Source organism: Apostichopus japonicus, chromosome 21 (genome assembly GCF_037975245.1).
Source record: "Apostichopus japonicus isolate 1M-3 chromosome 21, ASM3797524v1, whole genome shotgun sequence".
Lineage (NCBI taxonomy): Eukaryota > Metazoa > Echinodermata > Holothuroidea > Aspidochirotida > Stichopodidae > Apostichopus > Apostichopus japonicus.
The window spans coordinates 1,807,496-1,831,665 of record NC_092581.1 but is presented as its reverse complement, the minus strand read 5'-3'; the positions used below and the strand labels follow the sequence as shown (position 1 = coordinate 1,831,665).

Here is a 24,170-nt window from a genome sequence, read left to right as displayed (position 1 = left end):
TTTACATCCTCACCGCCCCCCCAACCAACCTACCCAACCCCCCCCCGGATACACATTGTTGTTGGATCTGGTCAGCGTTTCGAATGCATTATAGTTTGTGGCTCGATAACTGTCGATCATTACGAGAAAAATGGAAGTGATCGATGAAGCATTTGGTGCAAATGCTGACAATATCATCTCATCTTCACATTGTTAGACACTTCAACAGAGCAGTGGTCGGTAGTAGTGAAACAACTCTTAACAAAACCATCAGTAAACACCTGTTTATTTTTAAAATCCTATGTTTATGTTCTTAAAAGTAAATTAAATAATCGTTAAGGTTTGATACTTCCTGTTTGAAAAAAATTAAATTGGTATTCATTAAAATCTCTAAATAGTAGCAAGATAAGACAGTTCTAGATTCAACTTAGAATAGCTTTTTTTTTTTTGAGGACAAAACAATTTCTTATTTTGTTTTTCTCTCTGCTTTTAAAGGGGTAACTTATTTTGCTTCATCAAAATTTTGTGGTTCAAACTAACTTTAGCTTTTTTTTAAATTTAAATTGTTTTCGTTACAATTTATTAATTTCATGTTTTTATTTCATCATTGATATTAGCTTGTTAGCTTGCAAACGTGTTCGTCCTACTAAACACTGTAAAATTTTATTCTAAAGGCTTTTAAATTTATATGTAGTGCCTTTTTTTGAATTATTTTTATTTATTTATTTTTTTCTTTATTTCTTTATTACTTTAAATTTGACTAATTCTGGTTTGCCATTCCTCTGTTTATAAACAGAGACTCTCTCAAAAAAAATTGTTATCCCCCAAAAAGACAGATATTAATTACTTTGTACATTCCTTAAACATTAATTGCTTATTAAAGAAAAGAGCAAAGATTTCAAAATTAAAGTAGTATGTCTTCCCATAAATTGTAGAAGATAGGTATAGAAATATTGTCAAAAGAGGAAAATCTGTGTGTAAAATTTAAAATTAAATTATATTAAAATTTGAATTCATATCTACAATCTGTTAATCTGTTAAGAAAAAAAGCTACAAATTAGAAAAGTTGTGGCATCTCTTGTGTATTTTTCATCAACCAGCATCTTGACACCCTTGCCCTCTCTATTATAACCAACCTTAACCTCACTCCCACCCCCCCCCCCCACCACCCTTACTTCTTTTCATCATCATTGGCATGCTCTCAACAATAAATTATTTCAGAGACTTGAGACCTCCAGGGTCTGTTTAAAAAACTACATTAAACGCAGTGAAATTACTAAAAAGAAATTTTCCTTTGTATGATAATATTTCTATAAAATTTAGTTTTTTAAAAAAAGGGCAGACTTGGAAATTTTGTGCCAAAAGACAAACTGAGATCCTTGTTTACTAAAGTGGTTTATTGATTATCTGAAAATAAAATAAAATGATGTGGTTGCCCCTGGTAACAATGATTTAAACAGACAGGTCACTTTGGAGGGAGGGTGGGGGGGGGTGTTGGTGGGGTGTGGTTGTGAGTGAAAGAACAATGCAATTTTATTGATAGTACTTACTTCTTAAACGTTGTGTTAAATGATCAGAAATAGCATTCAGCTATCAAAATCTATTCATATACATATATGATTATGTTTGTTAGTTTAGATGGGAAGTGGATTTACGGGGATTGGGCTGTTTTAAACAAACCTATTGATTATTTATAAAGTGTTAGGTTTTAGTAACTGAAGTCGGTAGGAGAGGTATGAAAGGTTCCTTCTATATTTTATTAAGTATATTAAAAGACAGACCTTTAGGGCAAAGCTTAAACTGTGATAGCTAAAAAAAGATAAAATGTTAAAAGTAGAATTGGTCATATCTATGATCATCCTAGTGTACATAATTTCCTTGAACCTCTCACAAAAAGAACTAAAACAACCCATAAAGTAACCACATTGTTAATATCTCCCCCTCTTTTCCTCCCCCCAATTTTAGCCCATCATTTTAGTTTTGTATTTTCATCCAATTCATGCATGCATAATTTTTTTAATTTTGTTGTTCCTCTGTTTGATTTTTTCCTTAATCAGGTAATTCATTGAAAAATGATCTCAATTTTGTCAAAAATTTTCCAAAACGTTGTGGGAGAACTTTTAACCTTTGTCCCAATTTCACATCCCATTTTATGGTAGCTGACATATCTCTTGAGGCTAAAAAAAAGAATAAGGATGTAAAAAATAATATTTAAAAAAAAAAAAAATGCTTTGTGGACTATTAGCATTTGAATTAATATAATATATAATAAGATTGGAAAATATAAGCTGTTATAGAAAGAGCCAGGTCATAAACCTTTATTTTCTTGAATTGAAGTATTTTAACCATTTTTTTCTCTTTTGAAGAAAGAAAAAGTCATTGAGTTACATAATTTAATGTGAGAATGGTTGTTGTAATGTGACATTACACCCACAGATGGTTCCTTGGTAACAAAGTGATAATGGTGGCGCAAAACATTCAAGTCATCCTCCCTTACTGCAAATGAAAGAATCTTGACTCTTCAGCATTCGAAAACAAAAGCTAAAATTATAGCTTGTTCTGAAATTATTAAAATTGCAAAGTATTTCTGTTATTGTGTGTGAGGTTGGTCATATTTGTTAGGCTGATAGTAAAATGGTCAGTTCTTTGATTGAAATAGGTAGAATTCAATATTTTGCTTTTTTGGGGGATTGTTAGAATTTTATCTTAATCTTTTGATGAATTTTCCAGACTTGGTAAGTCAGATAACCACTGCGGGGTGGCCTACACAGATCAAGGGGTTTAATCCCAAGTAGAAAGTTATTAAAGTTATTCATAAATATAATATATAAATTCAAAATAATATGAATATAAAATTTCCAAAAACATTTAGAGAAGATTGTAACCAGCTTTCCTCCTTATGTTATCTCGATCTCGAATTTTAATGTCTCCGTAACAACGTGCAGAGCCGATGCAATGAGGGCGCTACGCAACAATATCATTTTTAAACCTGAGTAGATTATCAGCTTGCTTTCTCAAAATGTAAAAGAGAACAAACAATTATGGTAGAAATGAAACAACGAGCATAAAAGACTCTTTAAAAAAGTCTCCTTTCTCAATGTCCTTATATGGAAACTTTGGGTGAGACTTTTCATTGGATGCCAATCAGGCCAAAAAACAGAAATCATATCTATAAGGGATCACTTTGTGAAATTTAATCGATGGGTTATAAGACAAAAATAAGAAGAAGAAGAAGCAAAAGAACAAGGAACCATGGCATGAATTGGTGTGATGTCATAATTTACAACAGCCAATCAGTGAGCATCATTTTATTTCTCTTTTTTTCCGTTGATGTGTTATTTGTTGTCGCTGTGTAGTCGATGAGCAGGACGAGGATCCAACGTTGAAGCGCCACAGTAGCGCCCTCGATATGATTCTGACCAGATCCAGTTCCGTATTCCCATCGAATTTTCTCGGCAGTGCCAAGTCGAGTGAGTGGTCTTGTAAAAAAACTAAAAGGGCAGATGGGCCGACAACGCGGGTGATATTTACTTGCACCTAAATATTTATACAGATATCTTTTTTTCCTTCTTCATGAAATATAGTATTCTTTAAATATTTATCTAAAACACAATCAGGAAACACAAAATCAGTGTTAAATTCTTTTCAATCTTTCGGGTTTTTTTTAATTCAAGCTCTTTTTTTTAATTCAAGCATTTTTTTTTTAATTCAAGCATTTTTTTAAATTTTGGTCAAATTTTATTATTCTTTACTTTTGCCCTTAATTACTGTTAAACTTGAATTCAGTTAACTTTGACTTGCTATGTTTAAAGGAAAAGAAGAAAAAAATGTGAAAGAAAATAGTGTGAAAAAGAAAATAGTGTGACAAACATCTTGAAGAAAAGGTGTTAATATTTTGAATATTATGTCTTTGTCTTTTTTCTGACAAAGTGATTTATTCTAAATGGGAGTAAAACTAGGTGTTGGAAGGTTAAGGCTAAAAAAGTGGTATTATAAATAACTTTCTAATTGGTACATTTTGGTGATAACACCCTAGAGGGGATCTTTAAAGAACGACCCAAAGATTGACATCCACAAGCAAGCAGTTGCTTTGTAGGGTGTTTTTTAATTTTTCTTTTTTTTATTACCCCCCTCCCCCCCTTTTTTCCTCCTTTTTAATTATTAAATATACTTCATACATTGTTCAAGAAATTCAAATAAGCATTAACACATATACCAAAAACAGCCAAAGCAAACTGATTTTTTATGACATAATTAAGAATTTTGTCCAGTTTGTGACTTTATCAAGTCCATTCACATCCGGAGCAAAATGCACTTTGACCCTTAAACTTTAAAACATTAATACTGCAACCCAGATATTTTCAAAAGACCAGTACAAAGAAGAGGTTCAAAATCAAATCACTGCTCAGACTGCTGAACCATCTTTTCATTTCTACCCTTTTCATTGACGGATACCGTATCGTATCAAGATGATGTACAGCTGCACACAGACCTGTGTTTAAATAGATTTAGCTGACAACATTCTTCATACATAACTTTAATTTGATCCTATTTATTGTGTGAGGATAGTTCAGAGGCAACACTTTTGTTGACTAATGAGAGACTAACATATTCTAAGCTTCCAGGTGAAATTTGCAAAACTATTCTAACGTAGAGTTATCAAGATATCGATAAATTGAAATTGCCAGAGATTTTGTGCCATGAGTTAAACTCGGAGCAAACAGGTGTGATGTCATAGTCATACACTGGCAGCAGAATACTTTATTTTTCTTGATTTTTTTCTTGATTTTTCACTGTATAATTTGATCTTGGATTGGATATCATTGCAGCCTTACTTAAAGGGGAATGTAAAGTTAATAATATACCAATTTCTGTAGTGTTTTCATTGTGAATTGTATCCTAATTTTGTAGTAGAAAATTTGGATGGGAGTTATAGAGAAAACCATGAATTTTTTTTTCTTTTTCTGTTTTTTTCTTTAATAAATAAATAAATACATACACACTACATCAAGATGGGTGGTCCCTATTATAGTTCTTAACCTTCCAAGACAATCAACAGGTATTATTTTGCACAAGTGAAAGGCAGATAAACTGTTTAAAAATATTTCAGTGGGTTTTTACCACATTTTCTTCAGATGGTTTTATATATAAGTGTCTCATTTAATAAAACACAGTATACCTTATGAACATTTTGTATGATGCTTAGGGAGATTTTATAGTAAATTATATCTTTCTATATACAGTTCATATCTATCTACAAACAAGTCATGAAAAAAATTTGATGAAAATGTATTGAATGCGAAAAATCTTCCCACCCACGACACCACTTGCAGACACAATTTCACAGGTTTTATAATCACCTGCTGAACAGAACAAGACCCTTCTCTGACACTTCTTTGCCAACACCAGTCACAAGTTTTATAACCACATATTGATTGCAGGAAATATTTCCCACTTCTGACACCACTTATCTTTATAGGTTTTATAGTCACATGTCTAATGCAGTCAGTATTTTACTACTACTCACACCATTTGTGGGCACCAGTCAATAGGTTCTCAATATCGTACAACTTCCCAGCTAGAAGAAGGCACTTTATGGTCATTTTACTCGTCAAGTGTCCGTTTACTTTTGAAAACTGTCTGTTTATGTTGAAGTAATATATGGACAGAGAAGATAAATATTCTTAGGCAACACTGGCAGTGATGTAGAAATATTTAACTGGGTCATCTAAGTCATTTACCAGAAATTTTGTGACCAAACATGTCAGTCTTTACACAACTTTTCCTTGTTAGATTTTTTTTTTGTGAACACTTGCTAGTTGTTCTAAGTTATATTTGTAAACTAGCATCCTTGTATTATTACAGGTGCGTAAATTACACTCATTCATTCATTCACAGCATCCATGCTCTCAGAAAACAAAACAAAATATGCAAAAAAACTGAAATGGCAAAGCTTCGAAAATGTAACAGTATTTTTTTATTTGAGTTAGATATCCACACAATGTAGGAGCAATTATGTAATCCAGCCATGCACAATGTAACACAAGAATCATTGCTATTGTTTCACTATGCAGCATGTTTGCAATTAATACTGGCAAGTAGACGTAATATTGAAGTTTTAATAAAGCATGTGGAGGAGGAACAATGCATGTTGCAGTTTTTAAGTGCACTTGGTAAAATCACTAACCCTATATTCCAATAGTGCATGATAATTGAACATTTATATGCTGTTTTACAATTGCAAAATTTAGTAATGAGTAGAGAAATATTATCAAATAGGGAAATAGGTGTAGATACCATTGAGAAAGGAGTAGATGATAAGATGGAGTGGGAAGTGGGTCATAGTGGGAGAGAGGAGTAGATACTAGTGGGAGAGAGGAGTAGATGAAACATTAGAGAAGGGAAGAGTAGATAATAAGGGAGAGAGGGAAGTAGATAATAAGGGAAAGAGTGAAGTAGATACTAGTGGGAGAGAGGGGTAGATACTAGTGGGAGAGGAGCAGATACTGGTGGGAGAGAGGCATAGATGTAACATCAGAAAAGGAAAGAGTAGATAATAAGGGGAGAGATGAGTAGATACTAGTGGGAGAGAGGGAAGTAGGTAATAGTGGGAGTTGGAAGTAGATACTGATGGGAGAGATGAGTAGATACTAGTGGGAGAGAGGAATAGATGAAATATCAGAGAAGGGAAGAGTAGATAAGGGGAGAGGTGAGTAGATACAAGTGGGAGATGAGTTGATACTGAAGAGAAAAGCGTAGATAATAAGTGGAGAGGGAAGGTAATAGTGGGAGAGGGAAGTAGATACTGGTGGGAGAGGAGTAGAAAACGTCAGAAGGCATAAGTTATATGGGGAAAGGGATTAGATACCAGTGTCATAGGAGAGATGATGATAATATGAATGCATTGGGTGGGGAGGGTGGGTGATTAGTGGGAGAGGGGAGATCATTACATGTTTATGTGTTCATCTTGATCCAGTGTTTAACTACATGTTGTAGAGGATAATGATTTACTATGAAAAGTGTAGACCTTATCCATCTCCATGGTGTGCTGGTGTTACCTGAAGTAGAATTCAAATTATGGTAGGAGGAGGTCAATACGACAGGGGTGGGGGGGGGGGGGTTCTGTAGGACGTAATAAACTCGTAGGAATCGTATAAATAGATAGGCTATGAGGCAGGAAAGACCAGTTTGTTGTGATTGACTTGATAAATGGTCAAGATCGTTTAAACTTTTCACACATCCATGAAAAGAATGTCTTTATCACGTCAATGTAAATTTTTCGGTGTGTTCAAACATTGTGTTTTAATACAAACCTATGGTCGGGTTTATTCTATTTCCCAACTAGATCGAAGCGAAAGTTCATTTACACGCTCGAGAAGTTCCAGTATGTCCAGTCTGGAGAAGGAAAGTAGAGAAGGGGTGCAGTCTGTAGCATTTGCTGAATCTTATACTAGAAAGGAGGGTAAGTCTTCTACCCCCACCTCCTCCCCCACCCCAAAGGCTATCCAAAGGACATTCAAAGAAACAGGAATAGTATTGTTCAATGGGTAGCCATTTGCTGAATCTTATACTAGAAAGGAGGGTAAGTCTTCTTCCCCCACCTCCTCCCCCACCCCAAAGGACATCCAAAGAAACAGGAATAGTATTGTTCAATTGGTAGACATTTGATGAATCTTATACTAGAAAGGAGAGCAAGTCTTCCCCCACCCCACCCCAAGGACATCCAAAGAAACAGGAATGGTATTGTTCAATGGGGGCCAGGGACAGGTCCAAGGAGAGGGAGGGGGGTCAGGAACCCCCTTCCTCCCTCTGTGATATTTTGTATGCAGACATTAGCTTGAAAGATGAGTTTTTGTAGAACAAGGTAAGTCATGAATAAAAGTGGTTCACTCCATTGGCTGCCAAGAAGCCACAGAAACTTCCATATTGTGTATGTAATACTCAGGGATCTTGCTCCAGTTTCTTAGGATAGGAAGCCATCGTTCATAATTTCATAGTCAGTATTTACAGTTGTTCATTTGAATTATTCTCTGTCAATGATTGGTCGGTTATACCACGTCCCATCCCCATGAATTAATATAAATGAATCTCCAGTGTTTAACATTTTTCAATGTAGACTCCATTCCAATGACAATTTTTATTTCACATTGCAGAGGCAGTAACCTGTCCATGCTTGTGGGTAGGAACCACACTGGGATCTGTGTTGGGCATTGTGGTAAACCTACCCCCACCAGGGGAACAAAGGCTTTCCCAACCTGTCATTGTCAGCCCCAGTGGTAAGTGATACTACCCCCACCTCCCCCCCCACCCATGAGTCAACCTGAAGTCTAAACCGTTGAATCAGATGGATGGTTTCGACACATGCTGGCAGGTGTGGTCATTGACTCTCTTAGTTCTGTATGTTGATAAAGACCAAGTTGAAAATTCATTGCAAAGGGATTCTCCTTGTCACCCAGCCTTCCCCCCCCCCCAACACCAACGCGCACAATCCTTCCCCTCCCTCTTTGCATATCCCCCACCAACACACACACATCCCCTCCTTCACAGATCCCATATCACCCTCCCCCCACCAACACACACACACACATCCTTCCCCTCCCTCCTCACAGATCCCCCCTCCACCAACACACACATCCCCTCCCTCTTCGCAGATCTCCCCCTCACCAACACACACACATCCCCTCCTTCACAGATCCCATATCATCCCCCCCCCACCAACACACATCCTTCCCCTCCCTCTTCACAGATCCCCCTCCACCAACACATACATCCCCTCCCTCATCGCAGATCTCCCCCTCACCAAGACACACACATCCCTTTCCTCTTCGCAGATCCCCCTCACCAACACACACACACATCCCCTCCCTCTTCGCAGATCCCCGATCACCAACACACACATGCCCTCCCTCTTCACTCCCCCACAACTCAATCTTCATATAGTTCATGCTCTGTTCTGTAACTCTGCTCTCATTCTATTATTTATCCTGCAGGAACAATCTTCAGGTTAAAAGGCACAGTGGTTCTGTTGGCCTTCCTAGACTGTGTGGGTATCCTGGTTCCACCAGCGTATGAACCGTGGAAAGATCATAACAAAGAAGAAAGGGACACCAAAGACAAAAGTAAGTTATTCCTAGTTCCCCCCCCCCCCCTCCCTCACCTCCCCTTACAATAAAGTTCACATTTCCCACTGTCCATTTATGGTTCATCTCACTGCCCATCCCCCACCCCCATTCCCCCTTTTAATTCTTTTGCCACCCCTTGTCCAATTTCTGATGGTACGCTGCAACTGACAAACTATAAAGCAAAATCCACCTCAGTCAAATTGTCATCCTCAAAATGTTTAAAAGTTGGATTATTTTTGGTGCCATCATGGAAATAGCTTAATAGCAAGTATACTATATTAATCGGAGATGACCCTGTCTCCTAAAAATGATTGATATCGTAAGTGTTCCTCAAACCTAATTGTGCATCGGGCATAAACAATCGATTCTGTAGGAAACTCTCTATGCAAGACATCAACACCTGGCACTACATCCCTGGCACTACAACCAATTCTTTTGTTTTGCCTTTGTTTCTTTCTCATTTCTTTCCCATTGTTTGGGGGAGGAGAAGGGGGGGAGGTTATATGCTTTTAAAGACCAACTATGGAGACTTTTCGATGAACATAAAATCCCACCATTTTTCATGTATGTAATCTTTAACTGACTCCAATTACATTGCTGTAATTAACTTTACCAATTTCGGAGGTTAAATACGTGAAAAATGGGACGAAAAGTCAGCTTCTATTTCAGACATTCCTGAAACATTCCTAAGACATCAGGTGACCATGTGACGTCAACGTTTGTATACCTCACTCACAACTATACTTTTAGTGTGTAAAGTTGTATACTTGAGCTGCCAAAAACATCAACGATATTACTCCTTTTTCCTCAAAATGCCACAATTCTGTGTTGTTGGAGGTTGCAGTTATACCTCATCCAACAAAAGCATCAGCTTTTTTAGATTTCCGAGTAAAAGAACCGACGTAAAACGCCGCAGACTTTGGATCAATTTTTTGAGATCCACGCGGAAAGATTTTTCAGCACCCGGAGTATCACATGCCCATGAGTCCACATGCATGACCCTGCTTCTGTGTATGCTGCAAATGTCTCATTCTGTGAAAATTATATACTGTCGATAGCTGTGTCGGACCATGGTCGGACATAGCTAATGTGAAATTGACTGTAAACACGCCCTGGACGTCCTTACATGTAACATTATATCACGCAATTGACAGTAATATAATTTACTGTAAGAGATGACCGTACATATATACCGTGCCAAGGGTATAGCATTGTTAGTACATGTACGGTAGTTAGTTACAACTCTTGCCGGCGTTGGCTCACAGCATGTGTAAATAGCCATGTTAGGATTTATCTATTTCATTTGTTGTATTCCAGTATCGTGAGTTCGTGATACATGTGTAATATTGTCCGTTCTGTTTATTCCAACATCTGCATGTTCCAAGGAGTTGAATAAAAACGGTAGTATGTAGCGATCGGACGTTTTATTTCGTTAGTGACTGTCTTGTGATTGTGGGATGTTACTGGTCAAGGCCTGTTTCAACTAGACCTAACTCTATGGAATTACACAGAGTCACGGTAGTTTTTCGCCCAGGATTGAACAAGAAACGTGGATTAGGATATTCACTGCTAAATTTGTTTATTGACAGGATATTTTTTCTGTGTTTGTACTTTTGGATATTAAAACGAGTAAGTACTACGTAAGTATATTTTACCGTACGGACCTATTGACGCTACGCTATGTAAAAGATGCCTCCATTTGAGTGGAAATTTTGCTAATAAAATAAGCAATTTAACTAAAATTTCTGCTTATAATTGTCTTAAAACTTGTTGTTAACCTTCATGTGTTCTTGTTTTAAGCTAACAGCTTTTCAAACGCTCGAAATTGGAAGTCAAAAACAGTACAATTGTTCGCTATCTGTGTACAAACCGTGCCTATATCAGGGTTTGATTTTCGCGGTATACTAACTTTGACGTCACACGGTGACCAGAGGCTCCTTTGGGTCAATCTCTGTTTCAGACATTCCAGAGGTTCATGTCACGTGACTACCCAAAATGTCCATTTTCGTGGTCGTTTTTGATGGGTTATAGTAGGTTTTCGAAGATTATTTTTTACACATGTTGATTATGGGTATGTAAACTCCTAAATGAATGGATAATCTCAAAAAAAAAAATTGCCTCCATAGTTGGTCTTTAAAACATTCCTGTTTTGGTATTGGAGTATATATTATATTGAATAAATGTTTTGTGCTGATTAGTATAAATCTCTAATACTGTCAAAGCATTTTAATCATCTTTATTCTTTTTTTCCAGGAATGGCTACCCTGCAGACACGAACGAGTCGCATGTCTCCGTCATCCTCAACTGAAATTGCTGACAGACAATTTATCGTCATCAGCTCTGAGAAAGAGATTAAGGTAATATATTCTTTCCCTCCTCCTTCCCCACTCCCCTTCCCCCTTCCCCACTATCTGTCTCTTCATATTCATAGATGTTTATCCCCTTTTCATACCTTTCGTCTATCTCACTCATCAAATATGGATTGACGGTGGTGATTGGTATATACATGCAATCCATCCCCCTCCCCTTCCCCTTCCCCCTTCCCCTTCCCCCTTCCCCATTATCTGTCTCTTCATATTCAAAGATGTTTATCCCCTTTTCATACCTTTCGTCTATCTCACTCATCTAATATAGATTGACGGTGGTGATTTGTATATACATGCAAGTTCCCAGTCAGTCATATTTTAAGTTTCTTCTTTTTTTTTCTCTCTCAACAGGTGATATCACTACCATCTCAAACCTGTACATACAAATCTAAAATTTGTGATACATCTTACCTGGTCCGAGCTGATGTCTTCAACCTGCATAGTAAGTGACCAGTGGTAGTAAGTGGCCTAGGACCACCAAAGTCCTTTCGGCCCCACCCCGACCCCCTAAAATACTGTTTTTTTTTTTTTAAAGGTCAAGCTTGCCCTCCCAGAAAAGCATTGCCCTCCTCCCCCCCCCCCCTCCTAAAGCAGAAGTCATTCTATGCCCCTAATGATAGTATTTGATATTTTTGTAAGTATTTACAATCTGATAACAGGGAGTATTAAAGTCATTTCATGTGTCAAGTTGAAAATATCTGTAGGAAATGGTTTTCCAAACTATGGAGTCACTCTTACCCACCTTGCAAAATTGTAAGGGGGCACTGCAGATTTTAAAGCAATGACTATAACATGGATCGCAAAGTCAGCAGTTGCTGTTACATTTAGATTTGTCCAACACAGCAGCATACAGAAACGTTGCACTCACCAAAATGATTTAATCAGGTCACACATCCAGAGTTTGTGCATGCTTAGTTCTTCAATAGCGTCCTCATTACCTTTCAGGAAAATATTTCATACTGCAGGATGATTAGTGTTTTGGGAAGTGCCTCTTTTAACGTGCACACGGCTTCTCTTTAGTAAATTTGTTTATTTTCTTCATTGTGTCTTCTTCATTTTGTTTTGTCTTTATAAGTAGTGTGAATTGTGGGCCCAAATATGTTATCAGGTCGCACACAGCCAGAGGGGCTCTTGGGTAGTTTGCTAGTACGTAATTAATGATATTAAAAACTCTAAGAGGGATAGCTACAAATGATTTTCTGTGAGTTTACCCCTTTCCGGGGTAAAGTACTCACATTCTTTTGTTTGTTTGTTTGATATTATAGATAGTGTGTGTTTAGCGTGTTACGTAGCCAACGGTCATATCATGGCGTTCAGTCTGCCCAGCCTACGTCTCCTCCTGGATGAAGAATACCTTCCACTCACGGATCTCAGGTTTGTTTACCTTTTCACTCTCTTCCTTTTTTGGGAAGCAGCTTCCTAAGTAAATTCTACCATTTTGACGAGGCAGCCAAACGATTTTTTAAAAATGTGCAAATTATTGCATTTAGTGCTAATGTGCAACAAGAAGGTTGGCGACAAACCCGGAACAGACTGAAGTAATCGTTCATAGCTTGCCATAATTTAACCTTCGTTCGTTTGAGAAATTAAGGAGAGATGTTTCAATATAGATTAATTGTTCTGAGGAAGACTTGGTTAATGAAGTGAACAGTACTTAGCAACCAAGCCTTTTCAAAGCTGCGTTTGTGTTGTGGTGTAGTTTCACGTCGTTCTATATCAAATCGTGTAGCACACACCTCATTTGGTAACCCCTCTATGTAACTAAGAGCCCTGAGTAGTCGTAAATCAGGTCAGCTGCCCCTGATTAGCGAGTCGTAGTACATTCAATCCAATCCAACAAGTTTTGTGTCCAACAAAATTATGTGTAGCATTTTGACTGTTCATTTGCTGCAAACCCTTTGAAGTTGATGCATAATTTTCATTGTTTGCTGTGCTGCAACTTTGATTAACTAGCTTTACAGATTGTCAGGAACCAATATCTTTAATAGTCAAATATAGCACCAGCAGAATGTAGCTAGTACATTGCGTAATGCATTGATTACAGCCACTGTTTTGATGTTCCGTTCTAACACAGGATAGTGGTGTCCAGTGTTCACTTTTCTGCTTCACCCATCTTCGTGAACTGCGGTATCCGTAAATAGTATTCATGAATAGACACCGTCTCTGCCATGTTTTGGAAAATATAATGAATAAAAAACCTTTTTTAGGGCAATTTTAATCCACACAGCATCAACATCCATCTAAAAAATAACTCAAAGTTATACAAGTTAAAGAATGAAGTACATAGTTTGTCTTCTCCGACACTTTCACAAATTATTACATCTCTTTTTTTTCTCAGGATCGGTAGAACATTCCAAATGAGTGCCAAAGGTAAAGGAGTATACCAATGCAGCCCAACGGAAATCCAGAGACTAACGGTCTGCAGTGAGACCAGGTAGGTCAGAGGTCACAAGGTTACAGAGGTCAACAAGGTTGTATACCTGGCTATGTAGAATTTGATGCATAAAATTGTCTCACTTTGATAAAGTGACAGGAACGATAAAATTCCTTTTTTTGTGAAAAGTCCTGCACCTGTCACCGGTAGAGTACCAACCTGTTGTAGCTGTTTGTAGCTGTTTCAGAATTCACCCTTGTGTGTACATACTTTCTCTCACGGGTAGAGGACCGACCTGTTGTAACTGTTTGAGAATTCACCCTATGTGTACTTACTTTATCTCATGGGTAGAGTACCAACCTGTTGTAGCTGTTTGTAGCTGTATCAGAATTCATCCTGTGTGTACTTACTTTATCTCATGGGTAGAGTACCAACCTGTTGTAACTGTTTGAGAATTCACCCTATGTGTACTTACTTTATCTCATGGGTAGAGTACCAACCTGTTGTAGCTGTTTGTAGCTGTTTCATAATTCGTCCTGTGTGTTCTTACTTTCTCGCTTCTGAATTGACTATGGATGTAGGTCACATCCAATATAGTTTTACTGATTAGTTTAATGATATTAACACATAGCAACACAGAAGGCTGCTTGCTGGTGTCACACATAGTTTCCACTTGTCACCTGAGCAAGGTGAAGTGGGTAATATTGGGTGACACATCTTCCAATGAATAATTTCCCTCTGGGAAAAAGCCATCATCTTGTTCGTGTCATATAACTTTTGTAATAACGACATTTTAAATTTCTTTTTATCGCATATAACATGTTTTCAATAGGGAATACTTTTCCAAGGTTACATTTAACATTCAGAACATTTCTACACATTTGCAAAAAGGCCTTCCTCTTCCGTCGGCAGAATTTTAAGTTTCACAATCTATATTTACCCTTCTTTTTTAGTGAAAATTTGCACGATATGCTAGGAGACCTCTTTCTTCCAGTTGAGACCCCAGAGGCTCCAAGCCGAGGCTTCTTCAAGGGTCTCTTTGGGAGTGGCAGCAGCAGTTTGGACAGGGAGGAGTTATGTAAGCAAAATGATCCCTTCTTTATCAAAAAACAGAAGAATGAATCCAACAGGCTTATTGTTCATTTTTTTTTTTTTAATAAAACAGAAGCAATTCTGTATTTGATAAAGATTAATATTTCAATCCAAGGTGTTTTTGGACCAAATTTCATTATTACTGCCGCAATTGATTTTTAGTCGGGAGGTTATAACGAACACGAGAAAACTTTTTTCCGACCGAATCAATATTTCATAACTGATACTGCACGTAATTTTATTTAGGGAGTTAACAGTCGACACGAGGAAATTATGACTCGACCAAATCGGTATTTCCAAATAAACCGGTACAATTGAATCTCAGTACAGATTTTGTGGTTAACGCAAGAAAATTGTGTCTCAACTGAATTGCTATTTCATTATAATAAGTACAGACCGGTCGGTGTGTAATGTTTAACACGATTCACTGACAAGACGGTGTAAATTATGAGTCACAGATCTTAGATTTAGACTGATCGCTGGGTATTTCTAATTCATTGATTAAACTGAAATTATATTATATAAATTATTTACCAAACCACCAATAAGATTTTACTATTTCTTCTTCTTTACCATATTGCTTGCTAGAGTTGAAAAATTATTTTCATGTAAAGAGCAAAAGTTGAACTTAGTCATTCAAAAGGGATTAAAGCAGCCCCCCTCCCCCCCCCACCCGGCTCTTTCACATTCTACGGAATGTCATGCAGACCATCTATGATGGTAAAATCATCAGCACTTGTGTAGGTCAAAAGGTGGGAGAATACCGAATACCACTCTGCCACAGCATGGAGTGTTAGCTCACTGGTTAATGCCGGTGCCTTCCAATCATAAGGTCCCCAGTTCAAGTCACTCCAAGATTAATGTATGTCGTCCAGTTACAGAGTTGTTGACAATTGACAATTCATAATCATGGACGTTAAAATATGAATCTAAGAGACTGACTTCAGTCAGCTTACGGGTTTGATAACCAATGAGGCTTCTTCGCGAGTTCCTGCTTGCAGGAGGATAAAAAATACATACATACATACAGCCCTTTTGACTCATTCATTGCTGCTGTAACTAATTCACCACAAAATGATGATTTTATGCTCTTGACTGTGAACTAATTATAATAAAGCTGTATTGTTCATCGCGGCTATTTTTCTCATTCCGCCACTTTTTCTCTAATTTCATCACACAGTTGGTGAAAACAGTGGAAAGGCATCCAAGAGTGTGGCAAAGCACATCCCTGGACAGATCGGCATCGATTCCTTGAGGGCCGCATCTGGTGGCGCCATGAGTGAAGTCGCTAAAGCCAGGATCGTAAGTCGCATCGGCCTTCTTCGAATGATTTCTTTTGTCTTTTGAACTTTAGCTGTAAGACTCACTAGAAATTCAGTTCATGAGATGGTCAATACACTGATGAAGGGTTGGTGGTCGTAAAAGGCCATCTTTCATAAAGTTGACAGTACATTGGTCTTTGTGAGGACAGATAATGCACCAGTGGCAGGTGCCCTTCTGTAGTCTTATTTTATCCAAGTGAAGGTATTGAGAGGGTGCAGTTGATGCATTGATTTGATTCTTAACATCTTGTTTTGTTTGCCTGCATAACCTTTGTTTCAAGTCAGTCTTAAATGTCATGGGAAGAAACAAGCAAAATATGAAATATTTGAAAATATTTTATTGATTTTTTATTTTTGATTCCTTACCCGAGGTGAAAGGATATCTGTGCAATGGCTATGCTGTGTGTGTGTGTGCACCTGTTAAGTATTCTGTCTGAGGACTTGAACAAAAGAATTCCAGGTCCTCTGTTGTGATTTCTAAAGAATCACCATGTCCTCCAAAGAATTCTATTGTTATGGGGTATTGTTAAGGTCAGAGTTAGGTTAGGGAAAGCGCAATAAAATCTAGGCCTAGTGTCGACGGTTGATATAATGAGTGACAGAACCCAATGTCAGATCTTAGGCGTATGCTGTGTCACCATGGCAACAAATTTTGAGAAGTGGAACCCTGCAGAAGATATCGCCTGTTTTCAAACCCGTAACCCTTTTCTTCCGTTTCCCCGATCGGCAGGCACTGCAAGAACGTGGTGAGAAGGTGAGCGAATTGGAGCAACAGACAGCAGCGATGATGGAGCACGCCGAGAATTTCGCCCAGGCCTCGCATCAGCTCATGAATAAGTACAAGGACAAGAAGTGGTACCAGTTTTGAAGGCAGAGGGGCAGCAAGATCGGTGATTTCTGAAAAAGGCTGAAAAACCCAAATTTTGGATGATTTCCATAACAAGACAAAAGCTGTTTTTTTTTAGACAAGCTGATTGGTGCAAATAATTGGAAAAGTTTTTGGAGCTGCTGAGAGGAATGTGGAAAGTGATGGATGAGACAAAAAAAGGGATTAATGAAAAAAAAGGGATTAATGAAAAAAGATTAATTGAAAAGGTGACTGGAGGAAGTCTATTGCATTTGTTGATGAATGGTCATGGAGGGTGGCGTGAAAGGTTTCATTGAAGTATTACTGGAAAAATAGTTTATATATATATATATACATATATATAATCAACCAAAAAAAAAAGTATTTAAAAAAAAAAAAAATGTGAAAATTAAAATACTTCTGAAAATAATTCTGAGTGGCATGTTATTTCGCATGTTTTGCTCTGTTGGTGGTATTGGGATGTGCAGCGACACCTAATCTTTGTTTATGATGTAATTACGTAGCATTAACCTGTGCATAAAGATGAATATTTAAAAGATCTATGCTAATTAGCCGTAATTATAATATCACTGCTGGTCGTGTGTATGTGATGATATGAATATGTGTGGATGAGTTTTTTCTGCATTTTGTGGTGTTCTGATTCGAGAAAAAAAAAAACAGATAAATAATTTTCCAAAAAAAAAAATGAACATAAATTGTGCAGTAGTTATTATAAACTAAAGGCAAAAAAACCAATATCGTAAGTTAAAATCTAAAATATTCCACTTCAATGAGTACTATTTCTGACAAAAATGTGCAATACATAATTTAAAAACAATTATATGGGGTGAAAAAGTTATACAAATTAACAAAAACCAAAAAAAAAATGAAATTTTGTTATTTATCTCAAATATATTTTATTTCGTTAGTCACTTTGCATTAATATGCTGCTCAAAAGATGAATTCGGTTCTGTAATAACATAGGCAACCAGGCATGTTTGATTATGTGATAATGTCACATGATCACTAACTCAGTTACATGAAAATAATATATATATTACTTCTCAGCCAATGTGCATTGCCAAGCTGCTCAAGAGATTCAATAAATAGGTATCCAGGCATCTTGATTCCATAATGATGTTACAATAGCAACAACTCTCTTACATGAAAATAATATATTTTACTTCTCAGCCACTTTGCATTGAAAATAATATATATATATTACTTCTCAGCCAATGTGCATTGCCATTCTGCTCAATACATTAATTTCAGTAAATTGGTATCCAGGCATCTTGAGTCGATAATGATGTTACTTAGCAACAACGCTGTTACATGAAAATAATATATATTACTTCTCAGCCACTGTGCATTGCCAAGCTGCTCAAGAGATTCAGTTAATTAGGTACCTAGGCATCTTGATTCCATAATGATGTTACTTAGCAACAACGCTGTTACATGAAAATAATATATATTACTTCTCAGCCACTGTGCATTGCCAAGCTGCTCAAGAGATTCAGTTAATTAGGTACCTAGGCATCTTGATTCCATAATGATGTTACTTAGCAACAACGCTGTTACATGAAAATAATATATATTACTTCTCAGCCACTGTGCATTGCCAAGCTGCTCAAGAGATTCAGTTAATTAGGTACCTAGGCATCTTGATTCCATAATGATGTTACTTAGCAACAACGCTGTTACATGAAAATAATATATATTACTTCTCAGCCACTGTGCATTGCCAAGCTGCTCAAGAGATTCAGTTAATTAGGTACCTAGGCATCTTGATTCCATAATGATGTTACTTAGCAACAACGCTGTTACATGAAAATAATATATATTACTTCTCAGCCACTGTGCATTGCCAAGCTGCTCAAGAGATTCAGTTAATAGGTATCCAGGCATCTTGATTCCGTAATAATGTTACATGATTATTAACTCTCAGAAAAGCTAGGAAACATTCTCCATAAAATCAATATCTTTTTGAGAAGAAATGGTTTTGCTTGTAAATTCTGCTAAGAATGTACTTTCGACAGTAAAATCACAATTTCTTTCGTTTGGTTTTTTGCTCAAAGCTGGATTAACTTTTATATCTAGCAGGCTTGAACCCTGACCCTTGGGTTCCCTTCAAATCTGGTTCAGGCAGCAGAAGCTTCCAAGTCCAATACTGAAAGGTGAGAAGGAGTTAGGAATGGTAGGGAGGGGGAGGGGTGAGAGTGCAGGGAAGAGGGGTTACTAGAGGGAGACTAAATGAGCAAACAAGGTCAATATGTAAATGCAGAATATTAAGAGACCTAACCCTGTGATGTAATCTTGACCCTTAATTGGATAACATTGTCATATGAAAGGAATAACATATTTATTAAGAATAAATAAAAGACTGTTGGTTTAAATTGTTATAACATATTTTTGTGAGAAAATTTCACTTTAATTTGTTTGAAGGTGCATTCCATGGTGTACACATCCATGGTCCCATCCATGTGATGTGTGACCTTCTGTTCACATAAGGCACTTTGTGGGGTCATTATGCAACAAGTTATACCCATGTATGTGCATGGGTGTGTACATTGAGTAGACCCATCATAGACCCTATACACGTGATGGGCCACCCAGTTAAGTTGGTTTGCAGTGGCAGCTGAGGTCCTCTCCACCGATTGGCTGTTAGCATAGGAATAAATCAGAAGAATAAAGTTGTATTTGAAAGCACTGTTTGCTGATATGTTATTTGAAATATGTCTTTAGTTTGAAGTTTTGAAGAAATATCCTTATATAGTGTATAAAAGAATATGTTATGTCAAATTTGAAATTAGATAGTTTGTGATAAATCTAGCTACTGAATATTCAAGTATACAAAAATTACATTCACACAGAGGGCGACATTGCATAGCATGACAAATGTTCAGCATAGATTGAATTTTGGAATGACAATTCTGTACAATTGGTAGAAAGATACAGTGTGATGCATTGTGGGAATTGTCAAAATTATTCTCTTGTAAAGAAGACAACTTTACAATTGTGCATATTATGTTAGTGTCTATTGTACAAGATATATATATATTTCATCTCTGGAGACAGCCCCAAAAGAATTTTTTGTTTTAACAAAACTCTTAGATGGGGACAATTTTCAATTGTGTCAGAAATGAGAAGTAAGCAATGGGGATTTGTTAACCTTCAATCATTGTTTCGTTTTTGAAGAATTTTTTTTTTCTTCAAGTTAGCTTAACAATTTTCAGTGTGAGGCACTTTAACATAGTTTGCAGAAAAGAAGATACGATATTGCATTATTTAGCCTGAAAAAGTTAGGATTTTCCAATAGACACACAAAGTTGTATTCATTAATAGTAAGCAAGAAAATAACAAAAACTACATGGCAGCATAAGATAACAGAAAAAAAAACAAAAAAAATATGATAGTGGAAAAAAAAGTATTAAGATAAAAAGAGCAATATTTTGTATTTGTCATGAAAGATTTTAGAGACTTCATTTATCAACTTCATATATATTCTTTGCTAGTTTTGCAGATTACGTTGAATAAAAATTGCATGTTTTAAATGAAATAAAATTGTATGTGGTCAGTGGTAGCGGAGCGTCCATTAAAAAATTAAAAACAAAATGATGTGTTTGATCTTTGTGAAATTGGTGGTGACAATAGTTTTTTCCTTTTGAAAACATTTTAGTCATGGTTATTTTTTTTTTTGAGAAAGTGTGTCCGTTCGACAAAATATCTGTAAAAACGAGGAGGGGAAAGAATAATGGGTGTTATAAACGAAAAGAGAAATAAAATTTATTCTAGAATTGCGTTGAGATGGTGTTCTTGGAATCAGTTGGGAGGGGGGTGGGTTGGGTAGGAGAGGGGGGAGGTATAGAGGTGTTCTTGTATGGATTGAAAGAAAGTTTGAGGGGTTGGGGTCACAGGGCCACAAATTGTACTATTCATTTTTAGCTGTCAAATATATCTTTGTGAAATGTGAAAAGTCTATTAGGTTTATATATATCTTTCGTCGAGTACGAGAATTTTATTTCATGTCGATTCTTCTTGTTGTCCTCCCAAGGGAGGGAGAGATCTCTTTGCAAAAGAATTTTTTGAAAATGGTTTGGTGACACAAATTATGAGCCAATTTGTGAAGAGATATTCATAAAAATTATTCCAGTGTTATAGGATAAAATATGTTACTTAACTATTGATGTGATTCACCCAATTACCTATCATAATCCTCTACTACCACCCACCCACCCACCCACCTACCCAACCTCTCTAATGAAGGAAACATTTTGCATTAAAACATTTTCAGTTTTCATTTCTGCTTCATAGTTCATAAAAAATGGGAGTAATTTGAAATAATGTTAAAATGTTGATATTTGCATATCAATAGAACAGGAAAGACAAAAGATTGCACAGGAAGACATAGATTAAAAAATATTTTACAAAATGTAAAACATATGATTAAACTTAATCTTCAAGTTAATCTCAGTGGCTTATCTCATGGGGGTAAGGTTACACCCTCTTTTGGCCAATTCTGAAGCCTAGGATCATGGAACACAAAGCTGCACAAACGATGTTTCGCTTATTTTGATAATAAAGTTAATGCAAAAATTAATTTCCAAACACACAACGTTTCTTACTCAAAGAAAAAGGTCTGCAATTTATTAAAGAACAAAAATGTTTTTTACTCCACTTCTTCGATGAAAAGTGCAGAAAATAACACTGGCGCAATCAAACCTCCTCCAAGCTAACATACTAATTGAGATTGATTTGTAGTTAAAATTTAAATTCTGTATCTGTTTTTTTTATTATTTTGTATCCACATTTGTAACATATATATAGATCCCGCAAATATTTGGTAAAATATGATCTTATCATTTTTACCAATTTTTTTTTTTTTTTTTTTTTGCTTTTGTTACTTCCTGCTATTTGTATCCTCTTCCATTTTGTTTTGTTGCCATAGTTACACTGCCATACATAATCCCTGTCATAGTATTCATTCTACAAAAAGGGAAACTTGAATATCTGGGTTTTACTCATCCAATCTGAATTGATCCCAGATAATTATTATTTGGTTTTGTTTTACTCTCTTTGTTTCCCCAATATCTTATAATAGTCCACAATCGAATTTTGGTTTGTTCAACTCAACTACTGGGGGTATGGGGGGGGGGAGGGGTTTAAAGTCATCAGTATTGTTCTAAAATACACTGGTAAGGTAAGAAAAGAAAATGGTACACCTCTGTGATTCATATATCAAACTTGTGTGAATTTAAAATTTTGTGTAACTGTGCTTATAAGATGGGTTCAAGCAAGAAACGGTACTGTCATACTGATGATAGTGTCTAAACTCTCCCCCCCCCCCTTCCTCCCCAACCCCACATACAAACACCCAAGAAATGATCATTATCAAAAAAGTGCAATAGCATCCCTACAGCACAACTTTCCCAATCGCTGTATCACCCTAGGCCCTACCCCCCCTACCCCACCCACCCTCTGCCTCTTTTTATTCACACATGAGTAAATTTCCCATTTGAAGTTATTTCTAAATTTTGTTCTAATTTTCTCAAGGTTTAAACATTCTATCTTAAATTTTCTTTTAACAAGTCTTCTGGGTAATAATTCTGTTCCCCTAGGTCTACTTGAAATAACTAAAACTAACACAAATTCTTACCACTTCGCATCTCAAGACCTCTCCCCGATGTGAGGAATGGATGGTCTGGAGTAAATAGTTACTCTCTATGTCTATGGGAAGATAGTAAAAATTGTTTAAATGTAATAATAAGAAAAAAAAAACAATTTTAGGATTCTAAAAATATTGGAAATAACTTTTTCATCATGACTTTAAAAGCAAGAAAACAAAGATTCTGAACAGCAAAATAGTTAATTTTGCAGGTAAAAATAGAGAAATTGTGTTACATGTATCTCGTTGTATAGTTGTAACCTTTTAACTGAACATTCCCTATTCGTTGAACTATTTTCTTAGAGACATTCCTACCATGTGTCAATATTTTATTCTTTTTTTGCATTAGAGGCCTGGAGGGGTTCCTTTTCTTTTGTTATTGTTATTATTTTTATTATTAATATCATTATTATTATTAATATTATCATTATTGGTTACTTCACTTGACATGCGGCATAATCTTTACATATGTCTTCATCGCATAATCTGTTCAGTCTGTATTCGAAACCTTGTACAGGACCTTTTTCCATCGTTCTATAGAGACTAAAAATATTTAATAATTCCGTTTTACTTTTGAAGGTCATTATTCTTCAGACCCCTTATTCATCTCTGGGTAACATTTTATTCTGGAAGGGATCATTTCATTCCAGTGAACTTCTAATAGCAATTTGGTAGTTTTTGTTTACTGTTTAATACAACGGAAATATTCCGTGCTTATCGTGAATTCTTTGTAAGAAATTGACACCATATGATAAAGAGCTCTCATTACTGAAAGATTGCTCTTACAAAGGGGAAAAAATGGTTGTTTCGGTGACAGACATTGTTTCTTCGGGTTAGGGAAGGCGGACTGGGGTAAGGGAGGGAGTGAGGGAGGAGAGAAAGAAAGAACGGGTGGTAGGGATGATATTAATCTTGGTCAAATGGTTTTTAAATATCAGCTGATAAACAAAGAAGTAGGTCTGCAGGTTATAATATTACTTTCAAAGATGTCGCTGCTGGGCCTCATTCATAGGTTCTCGTTATTTCTTTTTTCATTTCTTGTGTTTTTCTCTCTCTCCCTGTTTTTCCTTTCCCTCTTTTTTTGTTTTCTGTTACAGACTAAGTCCTCCTCATTCGAGACCGCTGCGAGTTAGGATCAGCAGTTTAATAGTGTGTCGTTACTTTCATGCATGTGTAGGGTCAGTCCGTAATAATCAAGGCTGCTTATGTGTTTTGCATATTCAAAGTTGTGTCCATACGCACGCATTCGTAATATTAGCAGATGTGAAACAGGTTTATTTTAATGCTAAATAGATGCTAATATGTGAATTGTTATGTACAGATTATGATTATCAAAGACATGTTACAATACAATGTTCCTCTTGTATGATGAAATACTGCCCTCTCTTTCCATTTTTTTTGGTTGT

The 24,170-nt window shown here is 36.4% G+C and overlaps 1 protein-coding gene across 9 annotated transcripts in view; it reads left to right on the top strand.

Moving 5' to 3' along the window:
* The window catches only part of LOC139963286 (syntaxin-binding protein 5-like), a 96,766-nt gene extending 72,628 nt beyond the window's left edge, over positions 1–24,138 (top strand). For 5 of the 9 annotated variants that reach the window (XM_071963953.1, XM_071963952.1, XM_071963951.1 and 2 more), the window contains exons 18-28: positions 3,336–3,449; positions 7,325–7,441; positions 8,133–8,255; positions 8,970–9,098; positions 11,355–11,458; positions 11,819–11,909; positions 12,733–12,841; positions 13,806–13,901; positions 14,795–14,919; positions 16,114–16,235; positions 16,986–24,138. In XM_071963953.1, the coding sequence (XP_071820054.1) occupies positions 3,336–3,449; positions 7,325–7,441; positions 8,133–8,255; positions 8,970–9,098; positions 11,355–11,458; positions 11,819–11,909; positions 12,733–12,841; positions 13,806–13,901; positions 14,795–14,919; positions 16,114–16,235; positions 16,986–17,123 (1,268 nt within the window). In that variant the 3' untranslated portion in view covers positions 17,124–24,138. The remainder of the gene's footprint in view (positions 1–3,335; positions 3,450–7,324; positions 7,442–8,132; positions 8,256–8,969; positions 9,099–11,354; positions 11,459–11,818; positions 11,910–12,732; positions 12,842–13,805; positions 13,902–14,794; positions 14,920–16,113; positions 16,236–16,985) is intronic. The other 4 variants (XM_071963957.1, XM_071963956.1, XM_071963955.1 and 1 more) reach the window with 1 other exon arrangement.
* The last annotated feature ends 32 nt before the right edge of the window (positions 24,139–24,170 follow it).